A 27,110-nucleotide genomic window follows, 5' to 3' on the forward strand; every position below is an offset into this window, starting at 1 on the left:
TTGTACAAGCATTGCATCGGCTGTAAGATGTTTTCGGACATAAGATACCCTAAAATTGCAAATGCCTCCTTTTTTTCTAAGTACACAGAGGAAAGGAGCAGCGGTGACTTACTGTATATTGTACTGCACACCTTTCAGAGTACATCGGTCAGGCAGATGTCCTAATTTTTTTGACAGCACTTTAAGATGCTTCTTGACCTCCTGAACTCCTTTGTTCTGTTCGAAATCTGTGGAAGCAGAAAGCGGAAGGCCATCTCTGACACGCACAACAGAAGCAAACAGCACCGTGGACATTTCCGACAACTTCCCAGGAGTTCTGGAAAACATTGAAGGAAAATGCTTTAACAAGTTGTTAAATAATAACATGCTAAATAACTACATATGTAAAAGTTACTTTTTTAAAACGGTTTAAAATGTTGATACATTTACTGTAATTCAAGTTGCCACGTTAGGAATCAAGCATAGGATTTCCTCTGGGTGCTCCGGTTTCCACCCACACTCCAAAGCTGTGCAGGATTTGCCATGCTAAACTGCCCCTTAGTGTCCAAAGATTGGGTGACCTACATATGACTCCAGGCCTACATCAAGGAACGGCACGGTGGCACAGTAGTTAGCACTGCTGCCTAACAGCGCCAGGGACCCGGGTTCAATTCCAGCTTTGGGTGGCGGTCTGTGTGGAGTTTGCATGTTCTCCCCATGTCTGCGTGGGTTTCCTCCGTGTGCTCCGGTTTCCTCCCACACTCCAATGATGTGCAGGTTAGGTGGATGGCATGCTAAATTACTCTTTAGTGTCCAGGGATGTACAGGTTAGGTTACAGGGATGGGGTAGGGGAGTGGGCCTAGGTACAGTGCTCTTTCAGAGGGCCGGTGCAGACTCGATGGGCTGAATGGCCTCCTTCTGCACTGTAGGAATTCTATTCTAATGTGGTTGACACTGAAATGGCCGAGCAAGCCACTCGGTTTTCGAACCACTAAAAGTCTGAAAGGAATTAAACCTGACGGACCACAAGGCATCGACCGCGGAATCAGAAACAACAGTGGCAAACCCAGCCTGCTCCTAACATCTGGGGGGCTTGTGCCAAAATTGGGAGAGCTGTCCCACACACTAGTCAAGCACCAGGCTGACATAGTCATTACCATGGAAATTATTTATAATTAATTTACGGGATGTGGGCGTCGCTGGTTAAGCCAGTATTTATTGCCCAACCCTAGTTTACCTTCAGAAGGTGGTGGTGAGCTGCCTTCCTGAACTGCTGCAGTCATATCTTGTAAACAGGCATCACCATCCCTGGGTATCCCTATCCCACCAGTAGGACAGACCCAGTAGAGGTGGCGGCACTGTGGTACAGTTGGGAGGGAGTTGCTCTCAGAGTCCTCCACATTGGCCCATGACATTCAACGGCATTACTATCGCTGAATCCCTCAGTATCAACATCAGAAACTGAACTGGACTAGCCATACAAATACCGTGGCTACAGGAGCAGGTCAGATGCTAGGAATCCTGCAGCACTTCCTGATTCCCACCTGTTCACCATCTACAAGGCACAAGTCAGGAGTGTGGTGGAATACTCTCCACTTTTCTGGATGAGTGCAGCTCAAACACTGAAGAAGTTTGACACCATTCCAGGACAAAGCAGTCTGCTTGATGGCACCTCATCCACAAACATTTGCTCCCTTCATCTCCGACGCACAGTGGCAGCCGTGTGCACCATCTACAAGATGCGCTGTAGGAAGTCACCAAGGCACCACCTTCCAAACCCACGATCACAACCATCCAAAAGGACAAGAGCAGCAGACACATGGGAGGACCACCACCACCTGGAGGTTCCTCTCCAAGCCACATGTCATCCTGACTTGGAAACATATCGCTACTCCTTCAATGTCGCTGGATCAAAATCCCTCCCTTACAGCACTGTGGGTGCACCTACACCATGTGGACTACAGCGGTTTACAGTGGCAGCCAAGCACAGCCTTCTCAGAGGCAATTAGGGACAGGCAATAAATGCTGGCCTAGGCAGCGACACCCATGCCCCTTGAACAAATAAAAATAAAACTGGTAAAATTCTGTGGGCAGTATGTCAGCTGAGGAACAGTCCTCAGTGTGCACAAATCCAATCCAATCCAATCTGTGCATGATTGATGTCATGGACATGAGGCAGAGGGGTGGCCACTGACAATGATCCCTGTGTCAAGTTTAGCTCCAATCAACATTAACCTGTAAAATGCATGACTTGTTGACACAGAGTGCTTTCATCGTTCAGTGATGGAGTTCAGATGAGATCTTGCTGTACACAAGAGGATGAGGGAAAAGCCACCCTTCGCTTCATGCAGCGTGCAAGGTCAATCAGATGCTCCTTCAGTACAAACTCAGCCATTGCAGCTTCCGAGACTATTTAAAGGCAACAAGCAATTTTGCCAATCGATTCTAACTATTTTCCTACAATCCGATATTCATGGCAAATGTTGATAACAATGTGATCAAGATTACATTGTGCAAGCTCTTGCATTCAGTACTTTCGGATTCCGTGTTGCCACCAGTACGATTTCACCATGACACCGTATAAATCAATGCTATCTCAGCAAGCATTCTGTCTTGAGTTCACAAAGTTCAATAACTATACACTGCATTTAAATAGTGCCTTTAAAGTATTAAAACTGCTCAAGGTGGTTCACAGGATTGTGCAGGTGGGAGGCTGAGTAAATGCTCATCAGAATAGTCGGTGTAAAGGTAACAGAGGCAAGTTTTCCTGCTCACATCTGTAGCTACCAGTTGTCCGTGGGAACCTGCTGTGCACGACAACAGTGACTACACTTTGCAAGTACCTCCAGTGGCTGCAAATATTTTATGATAAGCTGAGGTTATGAAAGGCATGAAAAAATGGAAGTTTGTTCTTTATTTTTTTCAAAAGCACAGATTTGGTGCAAGTAAACTAGCACACTTACATATTGAACTGCTTGACTCGAGCACTCGGAGTAAATAATCAAAGCCAATGACTCCCACACTGAAAACCCATTTTATTCATTTTGCTGAACCCACGGTCATTGGCAAGCCTGATCTTCACCCTCCTGGCATGTGTAAAAAAAGTGATGCTAAGTTGCTTATGAAATCACAGCTGAAACTCCATAAATGAGTAGATAACTGTTTTAGAGTAACAATGATTGTAAGAAAATTTAATCTGCTCTAAAGGTGGGGTGCCCCTTTGTTGATGTAAATGGAAATAATCTATCCAACAATTGGTAGGCAATACAAATGTAGATTGATTTGCTCTGGAAACATTATTAAACTACAAAGGAACGGTTGGATTAACGGAGGCACAGGTAAATCCCATTTTTATGAAATGGGTCAGGGCCGATTCATTCCATAAAAAAAGGATTTCCAAATTTCTCCATGTGGCTCAGTGTCGATTTTTAAAAACACTGCACAATTGGAGATGGTTGTTTTTGAATTTTGTGCTAACCTTTGCCGTACGATTAAACTTACCTGATTCGGCATGGCTAATTTGAACAGGTTGCCACCAATCCATGTCCTGAAATGTTCCAGGTCTGCTACATAGCTGTAAATTGTCAGTGACTCTCTAAGCTGCTTTTATCCGAGTAGCAGTCCTGATGACTTCAGAGTCTCCCACAGCTCAGTACAACCCAGCATTAAACTGGACTCACTATACCAACAATAACTCGCTAAATCGACCCACTACAGAAAGAAGACAAACAACCACAATCCAGTACTACTCCGCAAGTCTGTCTGTAAAGTAGCATTGCCAGTAAATTGGTATCATGTAAAAAATTGTACAAGTATTATTATAATAATCAAAATATACAAAACTGGTGATAGATCACTGGTTAGGTCTCTGCTGTCGTATTATGTCCAATACTGGTCACCATGAGGAAACATGTACCAGCCTTCGAAAGAGTGTGGTGGAGGCATATCAGGATGCTACCTGGGATGTGGGATTTTAGTTATGAGAAGCTGGTAGAGTTATCACTCTTCCCCTTGGATCTGAGAAGGTTAAAGGGGGGTCTGATAGAGGTTTCCAAGATGATGAGAGGTTTCGAAGAGAAAAGGCGAGTGGTCCAATAGAATTGGATCATAGGTAGAGATCATAGAATGAAAATGATTGGCAAAAGATCCAGAGGGGAGATGGAGAAATATTTCAATTCAGAGAGCAGTCGTAATGGGGAATGTGCAGCACTGGCTCTTGGCTTCAGACAGATAGTTAATGTTAGGAAACATGTTGGAAATGCTAGTAGGTAAACTACTGTTAAAAAGTTGACAGAATCAAAAACAGTCCACCTGAAAAGGTGGTGGAAGCCAATTCCATAAGTCGATGGACAAGTGAGGGTCAGGCACTTACAAGGTTAAGGACATAAAGTAAGGACTTGGGACTAGCACCAGCAGTATTTTCAAAGCACCAGCAGTCACAAATGGCCTCCCTCTGCGATGCAGGATTCGATGATTTTTCTATGATCCCACTCATAGTGTCTTCATTGTTGGTGTTTTAATAGTTCATTTTCTTCCTCGCATTAAATTCCCACTTTATTCACACTGCTTAATTCAAATAATTGCATAATTCGCTTTTGACTCTAGCAGTTGGCAATGGTTTTGTTTATGTCACCCACGGAACACCATGTAAGCAATTAAAGGCATTTATATTGCAATACAAATACTAGGTTCTCTTGTGTAGCCAGCTGCAAGCCAAAATGTTGAAGTGCCAGGTCTCATTAAGACCAGCAGACTGGAAGATCCACTGACAACAAGAGTTTGAAACCCTTCCCTGGAACCTTCAGGAATCGTTAGCACCAACTAACTTGAACAGTAGCATGCAGAGAAACAGGAGTCCATTCAGCCACTTGAAGCTTTTCCACTGTTGAGCTGCCCCGCAATTCCATTTACTCGCCTTAGATTCAAATCAGTTACCGAATGAAAAATTAATCTGTCGCAGTCTTGATTATTTTTAATTCACCCGCCATTCACAGCCCACTGGAGCGAGATCCCCGCAGCGGAAAAAACTTCTCACTGCTCCCTTCTGAACGGTCTAGCTTTAATTTTAAGATTCTGCCTCCTTGTTCTGGCTTCTCCCAGCAAGGGAGGTAGTTCTTCTGCACAGTTAGCCCATCAAATCCTTCTCGCGTTTTAAACGCCTCCGCCTGAACCTTCCAAACACAAGGAAACACAAACTGCGTTTATACAACTTTTTCCACAGTTAATTTGTTAATCGTCACTTCAAATGACAATTCGAGGTGGGACCATTGTTAAATTAGAACCCTCCTATTTCAGGTACCATGCCCTAGGAGAGTGTTGGCAACCATGCTCCTCCATTGGATTGGTCCATGACTATGCTTGGACAAAGTACTGCAGTGGTTGACTTCAGTAGTCTGGCTGACCAGGAAACTATCCCATTTACTACCTGCCCTCGGGTGCATTGGAAAGAGCTGTTAGCTGATAATAAACCTGTTTGGCCACGTATCAACCCACCTTCCGTGGCATAGGATTTTAACCTAGACCTTCTGGTGCAGAGGTAAGGACACTACCCACTGTGCCACAAGACTAGACAGTCTGGTTTTATTTTATTAGTTTTCTCAGATAGCGACCAAGCGGCTACAGTTCCAATGGCACCTTCAGTACTTTGCTGAAGCAGTTATTTATTCATGCATGATCCTGGAGTGGCAGCCAATCACTGCAGGGGAACACCCTTATCATATTACCCAACATGCACATTTTTCTGCAAGGTTCAGCCAGCCTATAGAAAGGGAAACAGGGTAGATTTTCTGCCATGACACAATGGAGCCTCTAATTGCGACCTTATCATGTCATACAAACAAGCAAAGCTGACAGGCAGCTAATGACCAGCTGGTCCACAAATCCTGCCCCAAATCAACTGGCACTTTCTCCAGCCACCTCCCCATTCCCTCATAAGCTGAGTAGCCTCTAAAGAGAGGCATAAAACCAGAGGGGGAAAACCTAGCTGAAAAAAGGGAAAACACACAGCGGACTATTCCTCTCCAACCCCCATGTGGTGATATGCATACATGCATATCTGTACACATCTGTATATAACTGAACAAATGTATAAAGCTGGTCATCAGTACATGTATTGGCAGTTATCACCTCCTGCCTGTAGGTGGAGTCAGACATACATCAGGTGACTGACAGACTAAGCAGTTGATAACAGGATGGATAGGAGGACATTCACATTTTAGAATAGCTCTCAAGGAACTTAAATATCTTTGTCTGTACTCTGGTCTGTTGGTTACCTGCCCACGTGTTTAATAATAAATACTTTTTCTAGCTGAACATACATGTTCTATGTGTGTCTCCATGGTCAGGGGAGCCGTAGAACCCACCATAAGACAAAGGAGCAGAATTAGGCCAGTCTGCTCCGCCATTCGATCATGGCTGATATTTTTCTCATTCCCATTCTCCTGCCTTCTCCCCATAACCCCTGATCCCCTTATTAATCAAGAACCTATCTATCTCTGTCTTAAAGACACTAGTGATTTGGCCTCTACAGCCTTCTGTGGCAAAGAGTTCCACAGATTCACCCCCCTCTGGCTGAAGAAATTCCTCCTCATCTCTGTTTTGAAGGATCGTCCCTTTAGTCTGAGATGGTGCCCTCTGGTTCTAGTTTCTCCTACAAGTGTAAACATCCTCTCCACATCCACTCTATCCAGGCCTCGCAGTATTCTGTAAGTTTCAATAAGATCCCCCCTCATCCTTCTAAACTCCAACGCGTACAGACCAAGAGTCCTCAACCGTTCCTCATACAACAAGCTCTTCATTCCAGGGATCATTCTTGTGAACCTCATCTTAATAATAATCTTTATTGTCACAAGTAGGCTTACATTAACACTGCAATGAAGTTACTGTGAAAAGCTCTTAGTCGCCACATTCCGGCACCTGTTTGGGTACACGGAGGGAGAATTCAGAATGTCCAAATTACCTAACAGCACGTCTTTTGGGACTTGTGGGAGAAAACACGAGCACGCGGAGGAAGCCCACGCAGACACGGGGAGAACGGGCAGACTCCGCACAGACAGTGACTCAAGCCGGGAAGCGAACCTGGGACCCTGGAGCTGTGAAGCAACAGTGCTACCCACTGTGCGACCATGCTGTCCTCTGGACCCTTCCCCAGGCCAGCACATCCTTCCTAGATACATGAATGCTTACATTGCGTTTGCCTTCCTAACTGCCGACTGAACCTGCACGTTAACCTTAAGAGAATCGTGATCAAGGACTCCTAAGTCCCTTTGTGCTTCTGATTTCCTAAGCAATCCTCCATTTAGAAAACAGTCTATGCCTCCATTGCTCCATCCAAAATGCAAAACCTCACACTTTTCCACATTGTATTCCATCTGCAACTTCTTTGCCCACTCTCCTAGTCTGTCCAAGTCTTTCTGCAGCTCGCCTGCTTCCTCAATACTACCTGTCCCTCTACAGATCTTTTTTTTTGTGAGAACATACAGTGCAGGAGGCCATTCGGCCCATCGAGTCTGCACCGACACACTTAAGCCCTCCCTTCACCCTATCCCCATAACCCAATAACCCCTCCTAACCTTTTTGGACACTAAGGGCAACTTAGCATGGCCAATCCACTTAACCAGCCCGTCTTTGGACTGTGGGAGGAAACCGGAGCACCCGGAGGAAACCCACGCAGACACGGGGAGAACGTGCACACTCCGCACAGTGACCCAGTGGGGAATCGAACCTGGGACCCTGGCGTGTGAAGCCACAGTGCTAACCACTATGCTACCATACTGCCATCTTTGTATCATCTGCAAACATAGCAACAGTTCCTTCTTACAAATCATTAATGAAAAGTTGTGGTCCCAGCACAGACCCCTGAGGCACACCACTAGTCACCAGCTGCCATCCTGAAAAAGACCCCTTTATCCCCACTCTCTGCCTTCTGCCAGTCAGCCAATCCTCTATCCATGCCAGGATCTTACTCTTAACACTAGCGGCTCTTAACTTATTTAACAGTCTCCAATGCGGCATCTTGTCAAAGGCCTTCTGGAAATCTAAATAAATCACGTCCACTGGTTCTCCTTTGTGTAACTTCCTCGTTACCTCCTCAAAGAACTCGAACAGATTTGTCAGACATGACCTCCCCTTGACGAAGCCGTGCTGACTCAGTCCTATTTTATCATTCACTTCCAAGTCCTCCGTGATTTCATTTTTAATGATGGACTCTAAAATCTTACCAATGACCGATGTCAGGCTAACCGGCCTATAATTTCCCATCTTGTGTCTTCCTCCCTTCTTAAACAGCGGTGTTACATTAGCCACCTCTGGGATCCTTCATGCCTCCAGTGATTCCGGAAAGATCACCACCAATGCCTTCACAATCTCCTCAGCTATCTCTTTTAGAACCCTGTGGTGTAGTCCATCCGGTCCAGGTGATTTAACCTTCAGACATTCCAGTTTCCTCAGAACCTTCCCCTTAGGTGATGGCCACTGCACCCACCTCTGCCCCCTGATTCTCCTGGAGCTGTGGCATTCCACTGGTGTCTTCTACCGTGAAGACTGATGTAAAGTAACTGTTCAGTTCCTCTGCCATTTCGTTTCCCATTATTACTCCTCCAGCCACATTTTCCAGTGGTCCAATGTCTATTTTTGCCTCTCTCTTACCTTTTATATATTGAAAAAAATGTTTCCTATCTTCTTTTATATCACTAGCTAGCTTGCACTCATATTTCATCTTCTCCCCCCTTATTGCTTTTTTAGTTGTCCTCTGCGCGTTTTTAAAGGCTTCCCAATCCTCTGACTTCCCACTAATTCTCGCCACTTTGTATGCGTTTTCTTTTGCTTTTATGCTGTCCTTAACTTCCCTCGTCAGCCATGGATGCCTTGTTCTCCCCTTCGCATGTTTCCTCCTCCCTGGGATGAATTTCTGTTCAGAAATCCCCTGCCATTGCTGTTGCACTGTCTTCCCTGCTAGGTTCCTTTTCCAATCAACTCTGGCCAGCTCCTCCCTCATGTAGTTACCCTTATTTAATTGTAATACCGTTACATCTGATTCCAGCTTCTCCCTCTCAAACTGCAAGGTAAATTCTATCATATTGTGGTCACTGCTCCCGAAGGGTTCCTTCACCTTAAATTCTCTAATCAAGTCTGCCTCATTACACATCACCAAATTCAGAATTGCCTGTTCCCTAGTAGGCTGTCACAAGCTGCTCCAAAAAACTCTCTCTTAGACATTCCACAAATTCCTTTTCTTGGGATCCACTACCAACCTGATTTTCCCAGTCCACCTGCATATTGAAGTCCACCTGCATATTGCACATGGGACCAGGGGTACTGAATAACTGCAGGTAACTGCAGACAAAAGAATCCACGCTGAAGGCGAGGACAATCTGAACAAATGACTTCTCTGTGAACTATGGATTTATTATTACCTCCTGAACAGTGACATCAAGCTCACGTGCTCCCAAGGTTGTGTTCCGATGACCATTCTAGTCCTTCAGAAGCACTCTGGTGAACTATGGATTTGCGACCAAACGCAACACAAGACGGTGAAGCGTGAGATGGATGGTTTGAAGGCACCCTACCAACTTCAAGTCTCAGGTAACGTGGACAAAAACTGGCGCATTTTTAAACAGCAGTTTGAACTCTATCTTTTGACCCGTGACCTACAGGCACAGCCTGATGAAAGGCGCATTATGTTGCTGCTATTGATAGCAGGTCCTCACGCACTTGAACTATATCATTCCTTTGTTTTTGATAGCAAAGAAGGAAGCAGGAGTTACGATGAGGTGATTATGTGCTTCGGTCTTCATTGCTCTCTGAGAAAGAATGAGACTTTTGAAAAATACTTGTTCCGTTCCCATGCCAAAAAAGATGAGGAATCGTTCAATAACTTTGCGAAGGATTTACGATTAAAGGCCCAGTCATGCAATTTTGGACAGTTGCAGTCTTCAAAGATCCATGATGAAAATTGTTTTCGGAATGTCGGATGTTAGGCCACGAGAACGATTCTTGAGGGAAGACAGCCTCACGTTGGACACCGCCATCAGAATATGCCAGGCAAGTGAATTATCTGTGCAGCGGATCGGCACCTTCAGTTCAGAAAATTTGGCGCCCATCTTGAAGGCGATGCCAGCGCCATAAGTGCTGTTCGGAAAGAAACGTCGTCTCAGTGCGAGCGGCCATTTTGAGCGCTACGCAGCATCATAAAAATTGTGTTCGCAATTACCCTATCCCAAAGAGGGAGGAAATTGCGTGTGAAATGGCTGCAGCAACACGCTTCAGCGAGCAGGATGCGATGCAGGGTTTCTGGCAGCTCAAGCTCGATGAGGCGAGCACAAGACTGTGCACCTTCAACACACCCTTCAGCCGTCACTCCTTCCTGCGGTTGCCGTTCGGTATTATCTCAGCGTCTGAAATCTTTCATCGAGCCATGGAGCATGTAGTGGAAGGATTACCGGGTGTCCATGTCTATGTCGCCGACATTAAAATCTGGGGTTCCACACGTGAGGAGCATGATGCCAGGCTCTTACAAGGTCTCCAAAGAGTCAACAAGAATGATCTCAATCAGGCGAAATGCCAAGTCGGCGTTGACACTATTACCTTTCTAAATGTAAATAATCATTATTGTCACAAGTAGGCTTACATTCACACTGCAATGAAGTTACTGTGAAAAGCCCCTAGTCGCCACATTCCGGCTCCTGTTCGGGTACACAGAGGGAGAATTCAGAATTTTCTGTTGGTATGGGAATTGAACCCGCGCTGCTGGCCTTGTTCTGAATCATTAACCAGCTCTCTAGCCCACTGAGCTAAACCAGCCCAGGATATAGACTATCAAAATGTGTGCAACCAGCTGATGAAAAAAATCAATGCCATCATCAAGGTCATCAGGGGCTGGTTTAGCAGAGTGGGCTAAACAGCTGGCTTGTAATGCCGAACAAGGCCAGCAGCGCGGGTTCAATTCCCGTACCGGCCTCCCCGAACAAGCAATTATTATTATTGTTATTATATCTACAGGATCTCACCAAGGCTCCTTAGACAGCACCTCCTAAACCCACACCCACTACCATCTGAATGGACAAGGGCAACAGATACATGGGAACACCACCACCTGGATGTTTCCCTCCAAGCCACTCACTACCTTGACTTGGAAATGCAATTGGCCGTTTCTTCACTGTCCCTGAAGCCGTTCCCACCCGGCAACTCAAACTCCTCCTCTAATGCCTCCAGGCTCGGGAAGCCCTCCTTAATAAAGAGATCTCCAAATCTCTCAATCCCTGCCCACTGCCACCTCCTAAAGCCCCCGTCCAGTCCCTCCGGAACAAACCGGTGATAATCACAGATCGATGACCACACTGACTCCAATCTCATGTGCTGTCTCCATTGTCCCCACAACCTCAGGGCTGCCACCACCACCGGGCTTGTGGAGTACCAAGCCGGTGAGAACGGCAGGGGCGCCGTTAGTAAAGCCTCCAAACTTGTACCCTTGCAAGATGCCACCTCCACTCGCTCCCACACTAACCCCTCCCCCACTTCCTAACCATTTATATGTTGGCGGCACAGTAATAGTTGATAAAATTCGGAAGGGCCAAGCCCCCTTCCCCGCGCCCCCGTTCCAAAAGTACCTTCTTCGCCCTCGGGGTCTTACCAGCCCATACAGAACCCGAGATCGCCGTGTTCATCTTCCTGAAAAAAGCTTTAGGGATTTCATAGAATTTACAGTGCAGAAGGAGGCCATTCAGCCCATCGAGTCTGCACCGGCTCTTGGAAAGAGCACCCTACCCAAGCCCACACCACCCTATCCCCATAACCCAGTAACCCCACCCAACACGAAGGGCAATTTTTGGACACCAAGGGCAATTTTGGACACTAAGGGCAATTTAGCATGGCCAATCAACCTAACCCGCACATCTTTGGACTGTGGGAGGAAACCGGAGCACCCGGAGGAAACCCACGCAGACACGGGGAGAACGTGCAGACTCCACACAGACAGTGACCCAGCCGGGAATCGAACTTGGGATCCTGGAGCTGTGAAGCAATTACGCTAACCACTATGCTATCGTGGATAAAAATTGGAAGACATTGAAAAACAGACAGCAACCTCAGGAGGACCATCATCGTCACAGTCTGTACCCTCCCCCCCAATGACAGCGGGATCGTGTCCCACCTATGGAAGTCTCCTTTCATTTGCTCGACTACCCTGCCCAGATTTAACTTATGGAGTTGACCTCAGTCCCTAGCCACCTGGATCCCCAGGAAACTAAGGGGCTGGTTTAGCACAGTGGGCTAAGCAGCTGGCTTATAATGCAGAATAAGGCCAGCAGCGCGGGTTCAATTCCCGTACCAGCCTCCCCGAAAAGGCGCCGGAATGTGGCGACTTGGGGCTTTTCACAGTAACCTCATTGAAGCCTACTTGTGACAATAAGCGATTATTATTAAATGCCCCGGCCCAGGGACAAAAAGGGCGTATTGCGCATTCTAGGCATGATTAACTTTGTGGGAAAACTCATTCTCAATCTGGCCTCCAAGACATCACATTCAGGGAATCCATTAGAAAGGATGTTGTCTTCCAGTGGTCACCGAAGCATGAACAGGAATGGAAAGCGCTACGGCCGTCCTGGCTTTTTGCCAGGATCTCCACGGATGTATCTCAGGACGGTGTTGGAGCAGTACTTCTGCACAGAGTGCAAATGGTGATTGGCTACCGGTGGCATACGTTTCGAGGGCCATGATGGAAACAGAGCGCAGACATGCACAAATCGAGAAGGCGTGCCTGGGGCTCGTCACAGGCCTCTCAAAATTCCACGACAATGTATATGGGCTGCCCACGTGTACGGTTAAGACCACAGGCCACTGGTTGCGATAGTCCACAAGAACTAATGTCAGATGGCCCCCTCGGATACAACGACTCATGATGGAGCTCCAACGGTGTGACTTTAACCTGATCTACACACCAGGCAAGTTCCTGACTGTCGCCGACACACTCTCAAGAGCTGCGGCCATCAATGAGGTCTGTTCAGGGGCTGAAGAAGTTCAGCTACATGTCGACATGGTGGCTGCGTCACTGCCGATCTCTGATGAAAAGTCAAGGCTGATCAGGGAAGAAACAGCCAAGGATCCGGTTCTTCAAAAGGTTAGCAGATGTCTCAAGGAAGGTTGGCCAATAGGCTCCTGCTCTGCGCACCATAATGTTTGTGCCAAACTCAGTGAGGGAAACGGTCTTCTCCTACGGCAGCACAGAATTGTCATCCCGCATTCACAGAGGCAGCTCATGATGAAGAAGCTTCACGAAGGGCACCTGGTCATTGAAAAATGGAAGCATAGGGCCTGGGAGACGATATACTGGCAAGGCATTACCCAGGACATAGCAGGTATCGTTGATCAGTGCGATACTTGACAGAAATTTTGCTGCAAACAGAGCAAGGAACTTTTGCCTATGGAAGACGTCGTTGTCCGTCTGTGGCAGAAAGTCGGTATGGACTTGTTCCATTTTAATGGGAGTGACTACCTGGTCATAATGGACTACTTCTCCAATTATCCAGAGGTGGCGCAGTTGGCCAACGCGACGCCTCACTGTGTAATGGCACTGTCAGCACGGTAACAGGCAGCTCGGTTGCACAGTGGTTAGCACTGTTGCTTCACTGCTCCAGGGTCCCAGGTTCGATTCCTGTCTTGGGTCACTGTCTATCCGGAGTCTGCACATTCTCCCCGTGTCTGCGTGGGTTTTCTCCAGGTGCTCCGGTTTCCTCCAACAAGTCCCGAAAGACGTGCTGTTAGGTGAATCGGACATTCTGAATTCTCCCTCAGTGTACCGGAACAGAAGCCGAAAGTGGCGACTCGGGACTTTTCGCAGTAACTTAATTGCAGTGTTAATGTAAGTCTACTTGTGACAATAAAGATTACTAATATTATTAATTCAGCAGGTCAAAGCGATCTTTGCCTACCATGGCATACCATCTATTGTCATGTCAGTGGCAATGGTCCATGCTTCGGTAATCATGAATGGACTGCGTTTGCTCACCAATATAACTTCAGGTATATCATCTCGAGCCCGCTCTATCCCCAATCGAATGGGAAGGCGGAAAAGGGCATACACAGTGAAGCAGCTGCTGACGAAAGCCCTAGATAGCCGGAATGATATGTATCGCGCTTTACTCAGTTACCGTTCAGCCCCACTGGTAAATGGTCTGTCAGCAGCAGCTGCAAACAAGCCTGCCCTCCATGGTGGCTTCCTCAGTCAATCGGCAGCTCCAGAGGAAGCTCGTTCTTCAGAAACAAAAGCAGAAAGAAATCTACGATAGGTCTGCAAGAGCACTCCAGCCCTAGCAGATAAGTGACGCCGTCAGAATCGTGGTCCCCAATGGCAAAGGATGGGTGAAGCTAGCCATGGTTGTTCAACAAGCGGGTCCGCACTCATATATGGTGTTTACGGAGGATGGCTCACTCCTGCGCCGGAACTGACGAGTGCTCCTCAAAGTACGACATTTTTGTGCTTAACCCAGTAGACGGGTTTGGGTGTAATCCCAAGCTGGAGGAAGACACAGACCGTCCAGCACAGCCTGGGGTTAATGACGCATCTGCTGTGGTGCCAGGGGGCAAGGCCAGCAATTGATGAAGGTGAAAATGAAATGAAAATCGCTTATTGTCACAAGTAGGCTTCAAATGAAGTTACTGTGAAAAGCCCCTAGTCGCCACATTCCAGCGCCTGTTCAGGGAGGCTGGTACGGGAATCGAACCGTGCTGCTGGCCTGCCTTGGTCTGCTGGAAAAGCCAGCTATTTAGCCCACTGTGCTAAACCAGCCCCTCACCAACTCAGCCGTTGCTCAGAAGGTGCAAGTCTGATAGACTGAACTTATAACGGAATGACCAGAAAATGTGTTTGTAAATACTCTTATCCCCAAAGGAAAGGGGTTGTGGTGATATGCATACATGCATATCTGTATATAACTGTACAAATGTATGAAGCTGATCATCAATACATGTATTGACAGTAATGACCTCCTGCCAGTGGGTGACTGACAAGACTAGGTAGTTGATAGCAGGTTGGATAGTAGGACGGTCGCATTTTACAGTAGCTCTCAAGGAACTTAAATATCTTTGCCTGTACATAGGTCTGTTGGTTACCTGCCCACGTGTTTAATAAGAAATACGTGTTCTAGCTGAACATACATGTTCTACGCGTGTCTTAAATGACCAGGAGAGCCGTAGAACACAACACCCCACAGTTAATCAAAACCAGTCCAAGGAGACCACTAGGACCATGTGTGATCTATAAAGATATAATAATATAAATAATCGCTTATTGTCACAAGTAGACTTCAATGAAGTTACTGTGAAAAGCCCCTAGTCGCCACATTCCGGCGCCTGTTCGGGGAGGCCGGTACGGGAATTGAACCCACGCTGCCTTGTTCTGCATTACAAGCCAGCTGTTTAGCCCACTGTGCTCCATCCTTTACGATGTGATCCCTGCTCCAGATCGGAACCACTCCAGCTCCCTCCCGAAGACAATGAAGAGAATCAGCATCCAGCACACCAACCAGCAACTTATTGCAGAGACTCACCACTCTCTGGGAGAAGTGGCTAACATCCAGTCCTCTTACAGAGTTTAAATTTGTGTCTCATGATCTTTCCAAATGGAATAATCTACCAACTGGAATAATATCCAGCTTGTTGCTTCTTTTATAGAACCTAATCGGACCACCTTTAAGTGAATGAAGCCCTGACTAAGATTTGCTGCTGACTCTGGAACTGATTTGACTGCTCCACAGAAGACTGACTACACAAGATCAACTAACTTAACTGGGAGCCACGAACAAATCTGAGCCCTTCCTAGTCAGTGGGGCGACGTTAAACATTAGGCCGTTTTTAACCAGGTACACTGCTGGAAGCTCACACCAGAATCAGATGAGAAGATTGCATTCCAGTAAAGAGTAGCAGTGTTAAACTTGGCAACCACACTGACTCTGCACTGGCAACCATTTTGACTCCTTGCTCACAATGAAATATTTCTAGTGGGGTAATTTTGGACTCCTATGCTTCATGATGCACGATCAATGACCACTAAAGCGAGGTTGGAGTCCAACTGAAGGCTTTAATAAGCTAGATGTTTCCCCCAGCAGCTCAGGTACAGAATGAAGGCTGCTGGGGCGGCACGGGCTCTTACACCCCGCCTAGCAGGGCGAAGCTACCGTACATCTTGACCAATAGGAAGCATACAGTTTCCACCAATGGTGCTCCAGCATTACCAGGTACCGTAATACCTCCACTACCACACTTCATATTATATTTTTTCTTTGAGGGTCCTGTAGCAAATTATGCACAGAACAATAATGCAGTGAATGTAAAGCAAAGACTGAAAATCTCGGCAGTTAAACAGAGTAATTAAACATGACAGCAGTGGCCAGACCTGCCAAACCTCCCATATCTGCCAGTGGTCCCTCACTTTAATTACGACTTTCTAAAGGAGCAGAAGTATTCATAAAGATTGGCATTTTTTGTCCCCCAATTTATTCACTTGGTTCATAGAATGATAGAATCACTACAATGCCGAAGGAGGCCATTCAGCCCTCCGAAAGAGCACCCTACCTCGTGCTCCTCGACCTGTTTCGTCTTCCATGCTCTACCGTTGCGCCTAGGTATGTCCTCAGATGCACATCAGAGGTGGAGGCAGCCTATTGCCTACCATGTCCCATGGCCTTCGATGCCCTCTGGCAGTGCAGTGCTTCCTCAGGGCTGAACCTCTCACAGTGCAGCGCTCCCTCAGGGCTGAACCTCTCACAGTGCAGCGCTCCCTCAGGGCTGGCCCTCCGACAGTGCAGCGCTCCCTCAGGACTGGCCCTCCGACAGTGCAGCGCTCCCTCAGGGCTGGCTCTCTGACAGTGCAGCACTCCCTCAGGGCTGAACCTCTCACAGTGCAGCGCTCCCTCAGGCTGGCCCTCCGACAGTGCAGCGCTCCCTCAGGGCTGGCCCTCCGACAGTGCAGCGCTCCCTCAGGGCTGAACCTCTCACAGTGCAGCGCTCCCTCAGGGCTGGCCCTCCGACAGTGCAGCGCTCCCTCAGGACTGGCCCTCCGACAGTGCAGCGCTCCCTCAGGGCTGGCTCTCTGGCAGTGCAGTGCTCCCTCAGGGCTGGCTCTCTGGCAGTGCAGTGCTCCCTCAGGGCTGGCCCTCCGACAGTGCAGCGCTCCCTCAGGGCTGGCCCTCCGACAGTGCAGCGCTCCCTCAGGACTGGCCCTCCGACAGTGCAGCGCTCCCTCAGGGCTGGCTCTCTGGCAGTGCAGTGCTCCCTCAGGGCTGGCCCTCCGACAGTGCAGCGCTCCCTCAGGGCTGGCCCTCCGACAGTGCAGCGCTCCCTCAGGGCTGGCCCTCCGACAGTGCAGCGCTCCCTCAGGGCTGGCCCTACGACAGTGCAGTGCTCCCTCAGGGCTGGCCCTCTGACGGTGCAGCGCTCCCTCAGGGCTGGCCCTCCGACAGTGCAGTGCTCCCTCAGGGCTGGCCCTCTGACAGTGCAGCGCTCCCTCAGGGCTGGCCCTCTCACAGTGCAGCACTCACTCGGGGCTGGCCCTTCCAACAGTGCAGTGCTCCCTCGGGGCTGGCCCTCCGACACTGCAGCGCTCCCTCAGGGCTGGCCCACTGACAGTGCAGCGCTCCCTCATGGCTGGCCTTCTGACAGTGCAGCGCTCCCTCAGGGCTGGCCCTCTCACAGTGCAGCGCTCCCTTGGGGTTGGCCTCCGACAGTGCAGCACTCCCTCGGGGCTGGCCCTCTGACAGAGCAGCGCTCCCTCATGGCTGGCCTTCTGACAGTGCAGCCCTCCCTCAGGGCTGGCCCTCCGACAGTGCAGCGCTCCCTCAGGGCTGGCCCTCTGACAGTGCAGCGCTCCCTCAGGGCTGGCTCTCTGACAGTTCAGCGCTCCCTCAGGGCTGATCCTCTGACAGTGCAGCGTTCCCTCAGGGCTGGCCCTCCGACAGTGCAGCGCTCCCTCAGGGCTGACCCTCTGACAGTGCAGCGATCCCTCGGGGCTGGCCCTCTCACAGTGCAGCGCTCCCTTGGGGCTGGCCCTCAAACAGTGCAGCGCTCCCTCAGGGCTGGCTCTCTGACAGTTCAGCGCTCCCTCAGGGCTGATCCTCTGACAGTGCAGCGCTCCCTCAGGGCTGGCCCTCCGACAGTGCAGCGCTCCCTCAGGGCTTACCCTCTGACAGTGCAGCGCTCCCTCGGGGCTGGCCCTCTCACAGTGCAGCGCTCCCTTGGGGCTGGCCCTCCAACAGTGCAGCGCTCCCTCAGGGCTGGCTCTCTGACAGTTCAGCGCTCCCTCAGGGCTGATCCTCTGACAGTGCAGCGCTCCCTCAGGGCTGGCCCTCCGACAGTGCAGCGCTCCCTCAGGGCTGACCCTCTGACAGTGCAGCGCTCCCTCGGGGCTGGCCCTCTCACAGTGCAGCGCTCCCTTGGGGCTGGCCCTCCAACAGTGCAGCACTCCCTCGGGGCTGGCACTCCGACAGTGCAGTGCTCCCTCGGGGCTGGTCCTCTGACAGTGCAGCGCTCCCTCGGGGCTGCCCTCTGACAGTGCAGCGCTCCCTCAGGACTGGCTCTCTGGCAGTGCAGCCCTCCCTCAGGGCTGGGCCTCCGACAGTGCAGCGCTCCCTCATGGCTGGCTCTCTGGCAGTGCAGCGCTCCCTCAGGGCTGGCATTCCGATAGTGCGGTGCTCCTTCAGGGCTGGTCCTCGGACAGTGCAGCGTTCCCTCAGGGCTGGCCCTCTGACCGTGCAGCGCTCCCTCAGGGCTGGCCCTCGGACCGTGCAGCGCTCCCTCAGGGCTGGCTCTCTGGCAGTGCAGCGTTCCGTCAGGGCTGGCATTCCGATAGTGCGGTGCTCCTTCAGGGCTGGCCCTCCGACAGTGCAGCGCTCCCTCAGGGCTGGCATTCCGATAGTGCGGTGCTCCTTCAGGGCTGGCTCTCTGACAGTGCAGCGCTCCCTCAGGGCTGGCTCTCTGGCAGTGCAGCGCTCAGTCAGGGCTGGCATTCCGATAGTGCGGTGCTCCTTCAGGGCTGGCTCTCTGACAGTACAGCGTTCCCTCAGGGCTGGCCCTCTGACCGTGTAGCGCTCCCTCAGGGCTGGCCCTCTGACCGTGCAGCGCTCCCTCAGGGCTGGCCCTCCGACAGTGCAGCACTCCCTCAGGGCTGGCTCTCTGGCAGTGCAGCGTTCCCTCAGGGCTGGCCCTCTGACCGTGTAGCGCTCCCTCAGGGCTGGCCCTCTGACCGTGTAGCGCTCCCTCAGGGCTGGCCCTCTGACCGTGCAGCGCTCCCTCAGGGCTGGCTCTCTGTCAGTGCAGCGCTCAGTCAGGGCTGGCATTCCGATAGTGCGGTGCTCCTTCAGGGCAGGCCCTCCGACAGTGCAGCGCTCCCTCAGGGCTGGCTCTCTGACAGTGCAGCGCTCCGTTAGGGCTGGCATTCCGATAGTGAGGTGCTCCTTCATGGCTGGTCCTCCGACAGTGCATTGCTCCCTCGGGGCTGGCCCTCTAACAGTGCAGCGCTCCTTCAGGGCTGGCCCTCCGACAGTGCAGCGTTCCCTCAGGGCTGGCCCTCTGACAGTGCAGCGCTCCCTCAGGGCTGGCTCTCTGGCAGTGCAGCGCTCCGTCAGGGCTGGCATTCCGATAGTGTGGTGCTCCTTCAGGGCTGGCCCTCCGACAGTGCAGTGCACCCTCAGGGCTGGCATTCCGATAGTGCGGTGCTCCTTCAGGGCTGGCCCTCCGACAGTGCAGCGCTCCCTCAGGGCTGGCTCTCTGGCAGTGCAGCGCCCAGTCAGGGCTGGCATTCCGATAGTGCGGTGCTCCTTCAGGGCTGGTCCTCCGACAGTGCATCGCTCCCTCGGGGCTGGCCCTCCAACAGTGCAGCGCTCCCTCATGGCTGGCCCTCCGACAGAGTCACAGACTTTTTGCTGGTCTGTCGTGTCTGCACCAGTTCTCCTTAGGAATCCACCTTCTCACCGATACTCTGCATATTCTTCCTTTTCACAAACATCCAATTCGCTTTTGAATGTCTTGACTGAACCTGCCTTCACCACACTTTTCCTCACGTTGCTTTTATTTCTTTTGTCAATTACTTTCAATCTATTCCTTCTTTTCCTTTATCCTTTCATGAGTAGGAGCAGTTCCTCCCAACCTTCTCTGTCCAGACCTCTCATGATTTTGAACACCTCAATCAAATCCCTCAGTCTTCTCTTCACCAAAAAAACAGTCCTAACTTCTCGAAACAGTCTTCATAATTGAACTTACTCATACCAGGGACCATTCTCAAGAACTGTGCACAATATTCCAGCTAAGGTCTAACTAGTTCCTGAGACAAGGAGGCGGTGGTGTCCGAGGTTCAAATCCCACCATGCACATGCTGAAATTGGAATTCAATAAAAATCTGGAATTAAAACTCTAATGATGGCCACGAAACCATTGTCGATTGTTGTAAAAACCCATCTGGTTCACTAACGTCCTTTCGGGAAGGAAATCTGCCGTCCTTACCCGGTCTGGCCTGCATGTGACTCCAATCCCACAGCAATGTGGTTGATTCTTAACTGCCCCATAAGGGAAATTAGGAATGGGCAATAAAGCTGGCCCAGCCTGTGACGCCCACCTCCCATGAACGAATACAAAATAAATACCCTCCGTCCTCTGGTACTGTATGTCCATATTAATACAAACCCAGGATCCTGTAGTTTTATTAACTGCAATGGTCCCAACCCAGCCTCCAGTCTGAAAAACATCTATTAACCATGACTCTAAGTGCAATTCCTGGATTCTGTTGTTCCAGTCTCTCTGGAGTGAGACACACTCTCTCTGGATTGTGTTGTTCGAGTCTCTCTGTGGTGGGACACACACTCACTGGATTGTGTTGTTCCAGTCTCTCTGGGGTGGGACTCTCTGGATTGTGTTGTCCCAGTCTCTCTGGGGTGGGACACGCTCTCACTGGATTGTGTTGTTCGAGTCTCTCTGTGGTGGGACACACTCTCACTGGATTGTGTTGTTCCAGTCTCTCTGGGGTGGGACACACTCTCACTGGATTGTGTTGTTCGAGTCTCTCTGGGGTGGGACACACTCTCTCTGGATTGTGTTGTTCGAGTCTCTCTGTGGTGGGACACACGCTCACTGGATTGTGTTGTTCCAGTCTCTCTGGGGTGGGACACACTCACTGGATTGTGTTGTTTCAGTCTCTCTGTGGTGGGACACACTCTCACTGGATTGTGTTGTTCCAGTCTCTCTGTGGTGGGACACACACTCACTGGATTGTGTTGTTCCAGTCTCTCTGGGGTGGGACTCTCTGGATTGTGTTGTCCCAGTCTCGCTGGGGTGGGACACACTCGCATTGGATTGTGTTGTTCCAGTCTCTCTGGGGTGGGGCCCACTCACTGATTGTGTTGTTTCAGTCTCTCTGTGGTGGGGCCCACACACACTGGATTGTTTTGTTCCAGTCTCTCTGGGGTGGGGCACACTCTCTCTGGATTGTGTTATTCCAGTCTCTCTGGGGTGGGACACACTCTCACTGGATTGTGTTGTTCCAGTTTCTCTGGGGTGGGGCCCACTCACTGATTGTGTTGTTTCAGTCTCTCTGTGGTGGGGCCCACACACACTGGATTGTTTTGTTCCAGTCTCTCTGGGGTGGGGCACACTCTCTCTGGATTGTGTTATTCCAGTCTCTCTGGGGTGGGACACACTCTCACTGGATTGTGTTGTTCCAGTCTCTCTGGGATGGGACTCTCTGGATTGTGTTGTTCCAGTCTCTCTGGGGTGGGACTCTCTGGATTGTGTTGTTCCAGTCTCTCTGGGGCGAGACACACTCTCTCTGGATTGTGTTATTCCAGTCTCTCTGGGCTGGGACTCTCTGGATTGTGTTGTTCCAGCTTCTCTGGGATGGGTTGTGTATTAGTGAGAGGCAGCACGGTTTTGTGAAGGGGAGGTCGTGTCTCACTAACTTGATAGAGTTTTTCGAGGAGGTCACTAAGATGATTGATGCAGGTAGGGCAGTGGATGTTGTCTACATGGACTTCAGTAAGGCCTTTGACAAGGTCCCTCATGGTAGACTAGTACAAAAGGTGAAGTCACACGGGATCAGGGGTGAGCTGGCAAGGTGGATTCAGAACTGGCTAGGCCATAGAAGGCAGAGGGTAGCAATGGAGGGATGCTTTTCTAATTGGAGGGCTGTGACCAGTGGTGTTCCACAGGGATCAGTGCTGGGACCTTTGCTGTTTGTAGTATATATAAATGATTTGGAGGAAAATGTAACTGGTCTGATTAGTAAGTTTGCAGACGACACAAAGGTTGGTGGAATTGCGGATAGCGATGAGGACTGTCTGAGGATACAGCAGGATTTAGATTGTCTGGAGACTTGGGCGGAGAGATGGCAGATGGAGTTTAATCCGGACAAATGTGAGGTAATGCATTTTGGAAGGGCTAATGCAGGTAGGGAATATACAGTAAATGGTAGAACCCTCAAGAGTATTGAAAGTCAAAGAGATCTAGGAGTACAGGTCCACAGGTCATTGAAAGGGGCAACACAGGTGGAGAAGGTAGTCAAGAAGGCATACGGCATGCTTGCCTTCATTGGACGGGGCATTGAGTATAAGAATTGGCAAGTCATGTTGCAGCTGTATAGGACCTTAGTTAGGCCACACTTGGAGTATAGTGTTCAATTCTGGTCGCCACACTACCAGAAGGATGTGGAGGCTTTAGAGAGGGTGCAGAAGAGATTTACCAGAATGTTGCCTGGTATGGAGGGCATAAGCTATGAGGAGCGATTGAATAAACTCGGTTTGTTCTCTCTGGAACGAAGGAGGTTGAGGGGCGACCTGATAGAGGTCTACAAAATTATGAGGGGCATAGACAGAGTGGATAGTCAGAGGCTTTTCCCCAGGGTAGAGGGGTCAATTACTAGGGGGCATAGGTTTAAGGTGAGAGGGGCAAGGTTTAGAGTAGATGTACGAGGCAAGTTTTTTACGCAGAGGGTAGTGGGTGCCTGGAACTCGCTACCGGAGGAGGTAGTGGAAGCAGGGACGATAGGGACATTTAAGGGGCATCTTGACAAATATATGAATAGGATGGGAATAGAAGGATACGGACCCAGGAAGTGTAGAAGATTGTAGTTTAGTCGGGCAGTATGGTCGGCGCGGGCTTGGAGGGCCGAAGGGCCTGTTCCTGTGCTGTACATTTCTTTGTTCTTTGTTCTTTGGGACACTCACTCTCTGGATTGTGTTATTCCAGTCTCTCTGGGGTGGGACTCTCTGGATTGTGTTGTTCCAGTCTCTCTGGGGTGGGGCTCTCTGGATTGCGTTGTTCCAGTCTCTCTGGGGTGGGACTCTCTGGATTGTGTTGTTCCAGTCTCTCTGGGGTGGGACACACTCTCACTGGATTGTGTTGTTCCAGTCTCTCTGGGGTGGGACACACTCTCACTGGATTGTGTTGTTCCAGTCTCTCTGGGATGGGACTCTCTGGATTGTGTTGTTCCAGTCTCTCTGGGGTGGGACTCTCTGGATTGTGTTGTTCCAGTTTCTCTGGGGTGGGACCCACTCACTGACTGTGTTGTTCCAGTCTCTCTGGGGCGAGACACACTCTCTCTGGATTGTGTTATTCCAGTCTCTCTGGGCTGGGACTCTCTGGATTGTGTTGTTCCAGCTTCTCTGGGGTGGGACACTCACTTTCTGGATTGTGTTATTCCAGTCTCTCTGGGGTGGGGCTCTCTGGATTGCGTTGTTCCAGTCTCTCTGGGGTGGGACTCTCTGGATTGTGTTGTTCCAGTTTCTCTGGGGTGGGACCCACTCACTGACTGTGTTGTTCCAGTCTCTCTGGGGCGAGACACACTCTCTCTGGATTGTGTTATTCCAGTCTCTCTGGGCTGGGACTCTCTGGATTGTGTTGTTCCAGCTTCTCTGGGGTGGGACACTCACTCTCTGGATTGTGTTATTCCAGTCTCTCTGGGGTGGGACACTCTGGATTGTGTTGTTCCAGTCTCTCTGGGGTGGGACTCTCTGGATTGTGTTGTCCCAGTCTCTCTGGGGTGGGACACACTCTCACTGGATTGTGTTGTTCGAGTCTCTCTGTGGTGGGACACACTCTCACTGGATTGTGTTGTTCCAGTCTCTCTGGGGTGGGACACACTCTCACTGGATTGTGTTGTTCGAGTCTCTCTGGGGTGGGACACACTCTCTCTGGATTGTGTTGTTCGAGTCTCTCTGTGGTGGGACACACGCTCACTGGATTGTGTTGTTCCAGTCTCTCTGGGGTGGGACACACTCACTGGATTGTGTTGTTTCAGTCTCTCTGTGGTGGGACACACTCTCACTGGATTGTGTTGTTCCAGTCTCTCTGTGGTGGGACACACACTCACTGGATTGTGTTGTTCCAGTCTCTCTGGGGTGGGACTCTCTGGATTGTGTTGTCCCAGTCTCGCTGGGGTGGGACACACTCTCATTGGATTGTGTTGTTCCAGTCTCTCTGGGGTGGGGCCCACTCACTGATTGTGTTGTTTCAGTCTCTCTGTGGTGGGGCCCACACACACTGGATTGTTTTGTTCCAGTCTCTCTGGGGTGGGGCACACTCTCTCTGGATTGTGTTATTCCAGTCTCTCTGGGGTGGGACACACTCTCACTGGATTGTGTTGTTCCAGTTTCTCTGGGGTGGGGCCCACTCACTGATTGTGTTGTTTCAGTCTCTCTGTGGTGGGGCCCACACACACTGGATTGTTTTGTTCCAGTCTCTCTGGGGTGGGGCACACTCTCTCTGGATTGTGTTATTCCAGTCTCTCTGGGGTGGGACACACTCTCACTGGATTGTGTTGTTCCAGTCTCTCTGGGATGGGACTCTCTGGATTGTGTTGTTCCAGTCTCTCTGGGGTGGGACTCTCTGGATTGTGTTGTTCCAGTCTCTCTGGGGCGAGACACACTCTCTCTGGATTGTGTTATTCCAGTCTCTCTGGGCTGGGACTCTCTGGATTGTGTTGTTCCAGCTTCTCTGGGATGGGACACTCACTCTCTGGATTGTGTTATTCCAGTCTCGCTGGGGTGGGACTCTCTGGATTGTGTTGTTCCAGTCTCTCTGGGGTGGGGCTCTCTGGATTGCGTTGTTCCAGTCTCTCTGGGGTGGGACTCTCTGGATTGTGTTGTTCCAGTCTCTCTGGGGTGGGACACACTCTCACTGGATTGTGTTGTTCCAGTCTCTCTGGGGTGGGACACACTCTCACTGGATTGTGTTGTTCCAGTCTCTCTGGGATGGGACTCTCTGGATTGTGTTGTTCCAGTCTCTCTGGGGTGGGACTCTCTGGATTGTGTTGTTCCAGTTTCTCTGGGGTGGGACCCACTCACTGACTGTGTTGTTCCAGTCTCTCTGGGGCGAGACACACTCTCTCTGGATTGTGTTATTCCAGTCTCTCTGGGCTGGGACTCTCTGGATTGTGTTGTTCCAGCTTCTCTGGGGTGGGACACTCACTTTCTGGATTGTGTTATTCCAGTCTCTCTGGGGTGGGGCTCTCTGGATTGCGTTGTTCCAGTCTCTCTGGGGTGGGACTCTCTGGATTGTGTTGTTCCAGTTTCTCTGGGGTGGGACCCACTCACTGACTGTGTTGTTCCAGTCTCTCTGGGGCGAGACACACTCTCTCTGGATTGTGTTATTCCAGTCTCTCTGGGCTGGGACTCTCTGGATTGTGTTGTTCCAGCTTCTCTGGGGTGGGACACTCACTCTCTGGATTGTGTTATTCCAGTCTCTCTGGGGTGGGACACTCTGGATTGTGTTGTTCCAGTCTCTCTGGGGTGGGGCTCTCTGGATTGCGTTGTTCCAGTCTCTCTGGGGTGGGACTCTCTGGATTGTGTTGTTCCAGTCTCTCTGGGGTGGGACACACTCTCACTGGATTGTGTTGTTCCAGTCTCTCTGGGGTGGGACACACTCTCACTGGATTGTGTTGTTCCAGTCACTCTGGGGTGGGACTCTCTGGATTGTGTTGTTCCAGTCTCTCTGGGGTGGGACACACTCTCACTGGACTGTGTTGTTCCAGTCTACCTGGGGTGGGACACACTCTCTCTGGATTGTGTTGTTCCAGTCTCTCTGTGGTGGGACCCACTCACTGGATCGTGTTGTTCCAGTCTCTCTGGGGTGGGGCTCTCTGGATTGTGTTGTTCCAGTCTCTCTGGGGTGGGACTCTCTGGATTGTGTTGTTCCAGTCTCTCTGGGGTGGGACACATTCTCACTGAATTGTGTTGTTCCAGTCTCTCTGTGGTGGGACCCACACTCACTGGATTGTGTTGTTCCAGTCTCTCTGGGGTGGAACCCACACTCGCTGCATTGTGTTGTTTCTCTCTCTGTGGGACACACTCACTGTATTGTGTTGTTCCAGTCTCTCTGGGGTGGGACCCACTCACTGATTGTGTTGTTTCAGTCTCTCTGTGGTGGGGCCCACACTCACTGGATTGTGTTGTTCCAGCTTCTCTGGGGTGGGACACACTCTCACTGGATTGTATTGTTCCAGTCTCTCTGTGGTGGGACCCACGCTCACTGGATTGTGTTGTTCCAGTCTCTCTGGGGTGAGACATACTCTCACTGGATTGTGTTGTTCCAGTCTCTCCGGGGTGGGACCCACTCACTGATTGTGTTGTTCCAGTCTCTCTGTGGTGGGGCCCACACACTGGATTGTGTTGTTCCAGTCTCTCTGGGGTGGGACACACTCTCACTGCATTGTATTGTTCCAGTCTCTCTGTGGTGGGACACACTCTCACTGGATTGTGTTGTTCCAGTCTCTCTGTGGTGGGACACACTCTCACTGGATTGTGTTGTTCCAGTCTCTCTGGGGTGGGACACACTCTCACTGGATTGTGTTGTTCCAGACTCTCTGGGGTGGGACACATTCTCACTGGATTGTGTTGTTCCAGTCTCTCTGGGGTGTGAGACACTCTCACTGGATTGTGTTGTTCCAGTCTCTCTGGGCATGGACTCTCTGGATTGTGTTGTTCTAGTCTCTCTGGGGTGGGACACACTCTCACTGGATTGTGTTGTTCCAGTCTATCTGGGGTGGGACACACTCTCACTGGATTGTGTTGTTCCAGTCTATCTGGGGTGGGACACACTCTCACTGGATTGTGTTGTTCCAGTCTCTCTGGGGTGGGACACATTCTCACTGGATTGTGTT

At 50.3% G+C, this 27,110-nt stretch overlaps 1 protein-coding gene across 4 annotated transcripts in view; it reads right to left on the reverse strand.

The window, feature by feature from the left end:
- sec22a (SEC22 homolog A, vesicle trafficking protein) overlaps nt 1-27,110 on the reverse strand; it is a 103,234-nt gene that overhangs the window by 56,699 nt on the left and 19,425 nt on the right. For all 4 annotated transcript variants that reach the window (XM_072469875.1, XM_072469848.1, XM_072469857.1 and 1 more), the window contains exon 2: nt 113-316. In XM_072469875.1, the coding sequence (XP_072325976.1) occupies nt 113-294 (182 nt within the window). In that variant the 5' untranslated portion in view covers nt 295-316. The remainder of the gene's footprint in view (nt 1-112; nt 317-27,110) is intronic.

The sequence above is a fragment of the Scyliorhinus torazame genome, chromosome 2 (assembly GCF_047496885.1).
Source record: "Scyliorhinus torazame isolate Kashiwa2021f chromosome 2, sScyTor2.1, whole genome shotgun sequence".
NCBI lineage: Eukaryota > Metazoa > Chordata > Chondrichthyes > Carcharhiniformes > Scyliorhinidae > Scyliorhinus > Scyliorhinus torazame.